The following is a 10,210-nucleotide window of genomic DNA, read 5'->3' as shown; positions in this document are numbered from 1 at the left end:
AAAGAAAAATTGGTATCGGCACTAAAACATCCATATCGGTCGATCCCTAGTTTGTATGTATGCTGTAAAGACTGTAACATGGATGTAACGTCATTAAGTCAATACATATAAAGTGATGAGAATATAAATAAATAATGCAGTAATAGATAATATATGAAAGAAAAAGCACACATCAGTATGACTGATATAACTTTCCACTACGTGGAACAGGAAGTAAAAGCCGAGCAGAGCGAGTCTGATAATGTTCCTGGGTCGGGTAAAGGGACTCTGGAGCTCTTAGAAGAGAACAGAGAGTGCGTTATGAAGTGGACCAGAGTAGGGCTGCACGATATGAGGAAAATATGCTGTAAGGTTGTTGAATATCGTGATAACGACAAATATTAAAGTGTACTCAGTTCTGCTTTTCTGCTGCTGTCAGTATTCTGCTGAAATACAAAAAATGATCTTTTGAGTTTAAAAAAAACGAAAGGAAACATTATTTTATTGAACAAATTTAACATTTAATTGAATATAAAAAGGCAGCACTAAAAAAGAATGGCAGTATCTTTTTTAAACTTTAATTTTCCACTGATATTTTCTTGTCTATCACGATATATCGCAGCCTTTTGTGATGTGTATTAGAGGCGTTGAAATTAATCAAATAATCGATGCATGGAATCGTGGACATGGACGATGCTGCATCGATAATCGGCCGGCTCATAATCGATTATTTCTGTTTATGTAATGTAGGCCTAACAACATTTCTGTTTACATATTCTGGTATGTTTGGCACATTCAGGAGGTGCCATGAGCTCAGTGCTGTATAGTTTTATGTATCCAAGTTATTTAGTATTAGAGCTCTGCAGGATGTTTGGTTTTTGAAGCTTGAAAAGCTATGAATTAAATATCCTGCATGGCTTTAATAGAAACATGGATTTAATGCATCGAGATATGGAATTGAATCGCTGACATGATACGTTGATCTTTTTCAACACTTTTGTCACTTTTATCTGAGTTTATTTGTCACTACTTCCGAGGTTTTTTGTCAGTTTTTTTAGTTTTTTTTACCCCAGGTTTCCGAATCTTTTTCCGACATTTTTGTCACTTTTTTCAACGTTCTTTTACAATAATTTTTTCAAAAGCTATAAAATTGAATAAAACGCCAAAATTCAATGAAAGTAGTGAACTGATCATTTATTTAACTTGTGAAGAGCGTTGTAGGAAACCATCCACGTTATTTTTTTGGACATTTTGGTTGATAGAAGCTCAAATTTCTGAAACTTTTAGAAAATGGGTCAGATTAGACGGGAGGACACCAGGAGGGTTAAACAAGTCAGCTGTGAAAGCAGCCTTAACGTAGGACAGTTTCCTTTTATATCAGTTTTAATAGAACCAACCGAGGCCCCAGGACCCTTCCCTGAGGAACTCCTCATTAGTAAAAACAGAAAACAAGAAGATTTATTAATCTTCACCAGCAGACCGTCTTCAGCAGTTTAACTCTGTGGTTGGAAGTTGACTTTATGTCTCGTTGTAACTTGATTTTAAGTTTGAAAGACCTCTTACCAAACTGTTCAGTTGTGACTGTGACCTGTGGCCTTTAACCTGTGACCTCTAACCTGTGACCTCTAACCTGTGACCTGTTACCTCTAACCTGTTACCTCTAACCTGTAACCTGTGACCTCTAGGTGAGCTGGAGCTGGTGTTGGACCGGCGGCTGCAGCAGGATGATAACCGAGGCCTGGGTCAGGGGGTCACCGACAACAAGCTGACAGCCAGTCTGTTCACACTGCTGCTGGAGGACCGCAGGGGAGGGGCTAAGGTAAGGGGAGGGGCTAATGTGATGGGGAGGGGCTAAGGTAAGGGGAGGGGCTTATATGAGGGACGTAGTGTGTGTTTGTGTGTGTCTGTGCGTGTGTGTGTGTGTCTGCGAGCATGTGTGTGTGTGTGTGTGTTTGTGTGTGTCAGCTGACTACATCCATTTCTCCAAAAACCCAGACTGACTTTGTTACATGTTGTATTTCTGTTTGTTCTGTGTGACAGGAAGTGGGAGGAGCCTCAGTAGAACACCTGTCTCTGCTCGCCCACCTGACCTCGCTCTCCCTCTGCCACCCCCCCATCACCATGGTTGCCCCGAGTGACAGCCAGCTGCCCAAGCTCCGCCCCTTCCTGCCGCTCCGCTCATCGCTGCCGTGTGACATTCACCTGCTGAACCTCAGGACGCTGGAGGACACTCAGGTAACCTCTTCTCTCTCTCTTCATCTACTCCTTCATACATCCATCTATCCTGTTGTTAAAGGAACACACCGACTTATTGGGACTTTATCTCATTCACTGTAACCCCCAGAGTTAGACTAGTCCATACATACCCTTCTCATCTCTTATTGGGACTTTATCTTATTCACTATACCCCCCAGAGTTAGACTAGTCCATACATACCCTTCTCATCTCTTATTGGGACTTTATCTTATTCACTGTAACCCCCAGAGTTAGACTAGTCCATACATACCCTTCTCATCTCTTATTGGGACTTTATCTTATTCACTGTAACCCCCAGAGTTAGACTAGTCCATACATACCCTTCTCATCTCTTATTGGGACTTTATCTTATTCACTGTAACCCCCAGAGTTAGACTAGTCCATACATACCCTTCTCATCTCTTATTGGGACTTTATCTTATTCACTGTAACCCCCAGAGTTAGACTAGTCCATACATACCCTTCTCATCTCTTATTGGGACTTTATCTTATTCACTATACCCCCCAGAGTTAGACTAGTCCATACATACCCTTCTCATCTCTTATTGGGACTTTATCTTATTCACTGTAACCCCCAGAGTTAGACTAGTCCATACATACCCTTCTCATCTCTTATTGGGACTTTATCTTATTCACTGTAACCCCCCAGAGTTAGACTAGTCCATACATACCCTTCTCATCTCTTATTGGGACTTTATCTTATTCACTGTAACCCCCAGAGTTAGACTAGTCCATACATACCCTTCTCATCTCTTATTGGGACTTTATCTTATTCACTGTAACCCCCAGAGTTAGACTAGTCCATACATACCCTTCTCATCTCCGTGCGTGCTGTAACGCTGTCTGACGGCTCCAGCGGTGTCAGGCCAGCACAGATCCTGCAGGTAACTGGTTCCAGTAATCCTACTGCTCCCAATAAGTGACAAAATAACACCAACATGTTCCTATTTACATGTTGTGATTTATAGAGTCACAGCGCACAAAAACAACGAACATGAGACACAGACATCTTTTTCTGGTCAGTAAACAAACCAGGAACCATATTCTCAGACAGGCTTGCTGCAGCATATCACCCCGCCCAAGTATTATATTCTTCCGCCTGAGAACATAGTTCCCGGTTTGTTTACTGTTAGAAGACGGCTGTGTCTCTCATGACCTTGTTATTTGTACACGCCAGACTTGATACAAATCACAACATGTAAATAGGAACATGTTGGTGTTATTTTGTCACTTATTGGGAGCAGTAGGATTACTGGATCCAGTCACCTGCAGGATCTGTGCTGGCCTGAAACCGCTGGAGCCGTCAGACAGAGTTACATCACACACGGAGATGAGAAGGGTATGTATGGACTAGTCTAACTCTGGGGGTTACAGTGAATAAGATAAAGTCCCAATAAGAGATGAGAAGGGTATGTATGGACTAGTCTAACTCTGGGGGTTACAGTGAATAAGATAAAGTCCCAATAAGAGATGAGAAGGGTATGGACTAGTGGACTAGTCTGAAACCCAATAAGGATGAGAAGGGTATGTATGGAAGTCTAAGATAAAGTCCCAATAAGAGATGAGAAGGGTATGTATGGACTAGTCTAACTCTGGGGGTTACAGTGAATAAGATAAAGGACCAATAAGAGATGAGAAGGGTATGTATGGACTAGTCTAACTCTGGGGGTTACAGTGAATAAGCTAAATTCCCAATAAGTTGGCGTGTTCCTTTTTAAATATGTCTGTATGTGTAATCTATTATGTACACATTTAAGTCTATGTCCTCTTTATACGAGCTACGCAGAGATGCAAAACTAATTTCCGCCCTGGCTGACAATAAAGTTGTATCATATCTGGAGACTTCTCACACATTCTGACATGTTTACTTTAAGTAAAGGATCTGAATACTTCCTCCACTGCTGGAGATCAAGACAACATAGGGTTAAAGTAGAGTAAGATACATTTAAACACATCACATCGTCCCCACACTACATGATGTCACACAGATAATAATGTGGCCGAGGCCTAGTACACGGATGTCTATATGCAGTTTTGGATCAGTCACAATAAGTATTTAATTTAGTAAGTACTTCATTTAATAAGTACTACATTTAAATCTCCTCATAAAACAGACCTGCCATGAAATGCATAATGAATAAGATCAAATGTAGCCGTGTTTCAACGCATGCGTGATACAAGTAGTGATACATAGTGTAGGAAACCATCACGTGGAAATAAAATATATAAAGAATTGAAACGTGTTTTTAAACTTGGAAACCAATGAAAGTTTGTTTGTGTTTGTGTTGAACAGGAAGCAGATAATCCATCACAGGAAGTGGCGCTCCTCCTCCACAGGAAGGGCTTCGACTGTAGCTCCGCCCCCGAGCCGCAACTGCAGTGCACGTGGAGCGTGCACGAGGAGGTGAACAGACAGACAGACACGCACACAGACACGTACACACACAGACACGTACACACACACACACACACACACACACGTACACACAGACACACATGTACACACAGACACACATGTACACACAGACACACATGTACACACAGACACACATACACACACACAGACACGTACACACACACACAGAAATACACAGACACACACACACACACACACACACACACACACACAGACACACACACACACAGACACACACGTACACACACACACACATATACACACACACACACACACACACACACAGAAATACAGACACACACACACGTACACACACACACACACACACACACACACACACGTTTTTTCCTTTTTTAAATAACTTGTTTTTACTTTTAAATTTTGTCAATATCAAAATGTTTTAAAATGAGTTCTTCTATATTTATTTTATGGAATAGTTGTATTATGTATTTAATCAGTTTGTTTCAGACGTTGACTTGTATTTCCTGTGTCTGTGTCCCAGGTGAATCTGGCCGATCTTTTCTCTCCTCTGAGGTTCGGTTCCCTCCGGAGGTCTGGACTCACTCTGCTGCGAGACCACGATGAGCCAGAGTCTCCCCGGCAACAGACGTCACGCCTGCGACCAATGGAAATCAGCGCTTTCCGCGCAGAAATCAACTGAAAAGCAAGATTTCAAAGACTTCTTTTCTTTTTGTGGTTTTAAAAAAATATGCTTCCTGGATAAGCGATACAATGAGAGCCAATCAGAATCCACTCTCAGAAAACATACGGAGGATAATTAGATGAGAGCCAATCAGAATCCACTCTCAGAATACATACCGAGGATTATTAGATGAGAGCCAATCAGAATCCACTCTCAGAATACATACAGAGGATTATTAGATGAGAGCCAATCAGAATCCACTCTCAGAATACATACAGAGGATTATTAGATGAGAGCCAATCAGAATCCACTCTCAGAATACATACAGAGGATTATTAGATGAGAGCCAATCAGAATCCACTCTCAGAATAAATACAGAGGATAATTAAGTCAACACTAAAAACTGCACTTTCAAAATAAAAGTAGATCAGAAAAAGACGAAATAGTAAAATTAGCGCCACGGTTGTGGATGAAAACTCTCCGTCAAAAGTTATTGGTAAAAAATACACACACACAGACACGCACCTACCTACACACACATATACACACAAATAATTCAACTGTTGTAGATAAAGAATATAAACTTCCACATGGAGACGGCTGTAAACTAAACACAATCAAACATAAATACATGAAATCACTTCTTTTAAAAACTATAAATTATAAACTGTGAAGGTGAAGTTTAATGTCTGCTTGTTACAGCCGATAGGTCGGTTTAATCAACATTCAGGTCAACGTGTAATAATTTTACATTTTCTCTGGAAACACGTAAACACAACGAACCTAAAATCTGAACAGAGTTCCTCTGGTTCCCTCGTCTGGACTGAAATACGGTCCCTAATTACCGCCAGTTTAACGGGACTAACGCCAGTTTAACGGGACTAACGCCAGTTTAACGGGACTAACGCCAGTTTAACGGGACTAACGCCAGTTTAACGGGCCTAACGCCAGTTTAACGGGACTAACACCAGTTTAACAGGCCTAACACCAGTTTAACGGGCCTAACACCAGTTTAACGGGCCTAACACCAGTTTAACGGGACTAACACCAGTTTAACGGGACTAACACCAGTTTAACAGGACTAACGCCAGTTTAACGGGACTAACGCCAGTTTAACGGGACTAACACCAGTTTAACGGGACTAACGCCAGTTTAACGGGACTAACACCAGTTTAACAGACACTGATCCTCTGAGCGGTAGCTGTTAACAGGCTGGAGAGTTTGGCTGTAAAGCAGTGGTGTAGTCTAATGTATCGTAGTGGGTATACTGGACTGTAGATGGGCCAGAATCTGCCCTTGGAGGCAGGGGGAGGGTCTGGGTGTCCTCCCCAGGGAAGTTTTGGATTATCAAGGACTTCATTTACTGTATTCTGATTTTTTTCTGACACTTTTATGCACCAATTTACGGTGGAAAGCCCTTTATTTAGCCTATGTGAAGAAGAACAACACAGATAATTCAAAATATGTCAAAACTATAATGTAAAGTATGTTGTAACGTATCATTGGGCGTTTTTAAATCCTGGAGCTTTCTTAGTGAGTATACTGGTTATATCTGAGTATCACGTAGATTACACCACTGGTTTAAAGTTGTCCAGTTTTAGAGATAAGGAGCAGTTTCATGGAGGAAAATATAAATTATTAGGTTTCCATGATCAGGGAATTATTAACGGCTGAACCCCGGCGGGCATTACCCCTCATTCATCAGTCTGGAGAGTTCATGGTCATCCACACTGTTAATCTGTATGGAGTCCTCTTCAGCTGAGCTGTAGCATCAGCTAGCTCAGGTAAGCTGTAGCATCAGCTAGCTCAGGTTAGCTGTAGCATCAGCTAGCTCAGGTTAGCTGTAGCATTAGCTAGCTCAAGTCAGCTGTAGCATCAGCTAGCTCAGGTAAGCTGTAGCATTAACTTTCTCACTTGAGCTGTAGCATCAGCTAGCTCATTTGAGCTGTAGCATTACCTAGCTCAGGTTAGCTGTAGCATTACTTATCTCAGGTTAGCTGTAGCATTAGCTAGCCCAGGTTAGCTGTACAGTTAGCTAGCTCAGGTTAGCTCAACCGAGCTTCCTTCTGCGCAGTTATGATCATTTCTGGAAAGAGACGTTGCTTTTGAGTTTTAAGAATGGATGTTTTGAGTGTAATCTACACGGGACAGATCAGACCAGAACACCAGAACTACCCAGACTGATAAACCGCTGCAGCTCAGAGGAGACGCATGTAGTTTAGACCTTGGGATGAGCTGTCCCTTTAAAAGACCACCACGTTTAGACCTCAGGGGGAACTGTCCCTTTTAGAGACTATCATGTTTAGACCTCTGGGTGAACTGTCCCTTTAACAAGACTACTACGTTTAGACCTCTGGGTGAACTGTCCCTTTAAGAGACCACCACGTTTAGACCTTTGGGGGGAACTGTCCCTTTAAGAGACCACCACGTTTAGATCTTGGGGCGAACTGTCCCTTTAAGAGACCACCACGTTTAGACCTTGGGGTGAACTGTCCATTTAAAAGACTACCACGTTTAGAACTTAGGGGGACTGTCCCTTTAAGAGACCACCACGTTTAGATGTTGGGGTGAACTGTCCCTTTAAGAGACCACCACGTTTAGAACTTAGGGGGACTGTCCCTTTAAGAGACCACCACGTTTAGAACTTAGGGGGACTGTCCCTTTAAGAGACCACCACGTTTAGAACTTAGGGGGACTGTCCCTTTAAGAGACCACCACGTTTAGAACTTAGGGGGAACTGTCCCTTTAAGAGACCACCACATTTAGAACTTAGGGGGACTGTCCCTTTAACAGACCACCACGTTTAGAACTTAGGGGGACTGTCCCTTTAACAGACCACCACGTTTAGAACTTAGGGGGACTGTCCCTTTAACAGACCACCACGTTTAGAACTTAGGGGGACTGTCCCTTTAACAGACCACCACGTTTAGTTCTACGTGAAGCTGTCACGTGTCTGAGACTTCAGAGGGTGTTGGGATGAAGTCATGTGACCATGCTATCGTTAGCTAACGTTAGCTTCTTACTTCTGCAGATTGCATTTACCCTTCAAACATCATAAAGTAGTTTATTAGTAAAGATTATCTGAACTAAACGTGTCTCTATCATAAACTTTAGTTGCCACAGAGATTATTTTCTGCAATGACCCAAAATCCTTCTGTGGAGGACCCAGTATGGTTAGATTTAGACCCCAAAACTACTGAGTTAAGTTGATAAAAAGATGGCGCTTTGGGTTCAAATCAGACGTGACTTCACTTCCTGAAAGTTACCACATGACCCAGAACGTGACGTAGCTACGTTTGTTCTCTAAAGGCAAGACCCGCCCTTCAATAGCATTCACACGCTACTATTGGCCAGGCAAGACCCGCCCTTCAATAGCATTCACACGCTACTATTGGCCAGGCAAGACCTGCCCTTCAACAGCATTCACACGCTGCTATTGGCCAGGCAAGACCCGCCCTTCAATAGCATTCACACGCTACTATTGGCCAGGCAAGACCTGCCCTTCAACAGCATTCACATGCTGCTATTGGCCAGGCAAGACCCGCCCTTCAATAGCATTCACACGCTACTATTGGCCAGGCAAGACCCGCCCTTCAATAGCATTCACACGCTGCTATTGGCCAGGTGTCCATGCTTACACAAGGTAACGTAACCCGATATGTTCAGGTCCTATCCCCTGACCAATCAGCCATCCTAATCTTAACCACTCAAGCTGCTTCAGAGGGCGGGACTTGGCATTGCCATAGTGGGATTTGTAAATTTGCTACCAGGACATTTCAAGTAGGTCTTGCTGCAGCCCGCGGGAAGGCGGGGCTTAATCCAAGTCAGCGATTTGTTTGCTTACGTCACTCCCCATACGCTCGAACAGCTGCTACAGAGCGGCAGTTGCTAGCTGTTGTTTTAAACTCTGTCTTCAGAGTCGCTCTGCAATACTATTATCTGAAAACACTGAAAATGTGATGTGTGAACTGTTGCTACGGCAACTAAAAGGGACCAAAGTTTAATGTTTTTAATGTGAGAGATACTGTTACTGCGGTTTGTTTGTGTTTGATACAGAATGATGCATTGTGGGTAATCTGATCGACGTGTGATTGATGTTTTTAATGAATGTTTTGTAATTGTGTGTTTTTGCTGTGAAAAGGAAAGTTTTTTTGGGAAACTCTGAAATCATTTTGGGTATTTGTTTTATTTAGAAATTCTATATTTGATATTTTCTATATTACATTTATTGCTGAAAGTTATATATATCAAGTATTTAATAATGTTTTTTTCTGTTTATTTTGGGGAAAATGTCAGGTTTTAATACAAAATAAATTGTTTAATTTTCCTTTTTTGTTCTGTCAAAGTTTATAAATAACTGATTAAGCTCCGATCAGTTCATGGTTTTTGGTTTGAAAACAGGAAGTGACATCACTGGAAGTTTCGCAGAAACTGTAAAAAGATTTATTTATTTCAACGTATTTTTTGCGTTTTGAGGCCAAGGTTGAATATGGTGGAGACGGAGGAGAAGAAGCTTTGAGCTGCGACAGAAACGAGAAAAATCAGAAACCCTTTTTGGCACTTTTCTTTTTTTTTATTTGGCGCTGTTTGGCTCAGAGGTTAGTTCACTTAGTTCACTTTTCCGGTGCTGGCTGAGTGTTACTGAGCAGCCTCCAGCTGAGCTTGAAGACGTAGATGTGACGTGAGCAACGTGTCTGAAAGTGTGAAGTCTTCTGGTAGCTGTGAGAGAGAAATCTCAATCATTCCCAATCTCACAGAGACGGAGAGTGGAGGTATATGTAAGGAGATAACATAGACACAGGCTAATTACTGATCACTAACATGCTAGTTAACATTAGTAATTACTGATCACTAACATGCTAGTTAACATTAGTAATTACTGATCACTAACATGCTAGTTAACATTAGTAATTACT

At 41.9% G+C, this 10,210-nt stretch overlaps 1 protein-coding gene across 1 annotated transcript in view; it reads left to right on the top strand.

Moving 5' to 3' along the window:
• The window catches only part of man2a1 (mannosidase, alpha, class 2A, member 1), a 21,063-nt gene extending 15,751 nt beyond the window's left edge, over positions 1-5,312 (top strand). Inside the window, 5 exon segments of the mRNA XM_028600908.1 lie at positions 1,555-1,583; positions 1,665-1,798; positions 2,020-2,214; positions 4,529-4,639; positions 5,154-5,312. Of these exon segments, the coding sequence (XP_028456709.1) occupies positions 1,555-1,583; positions 1,665-1,798; positions 2,020-2,214; positions 4,529-4,639; positions 5,154-5,312 (628 nt within the window).
• The last annotated feature ends 4,898 nt before the right edge of the window (positions 5,313-10,210 follow it).

The sequence above is a fragment of the Perca flavescens genome, chromosome 16 (assembly GCF_004354835.1).
Source record: "Perca flavescens isolate YP-PL-M2 chromosome 16, PFLA_1.0, whole genome shotgun sequence".
NCBI classification, from domain to species: Eukaryota; Metazoa; Chordata; class Actinopteri; order Perciformes; family Percidae; genus Perca; species Perca flavescens.
The sequence above is the reverse complement of the archived record's forward strand: the minus strand, read 5'-3'. Positions and strand labels throughout refer to the sequence as shown.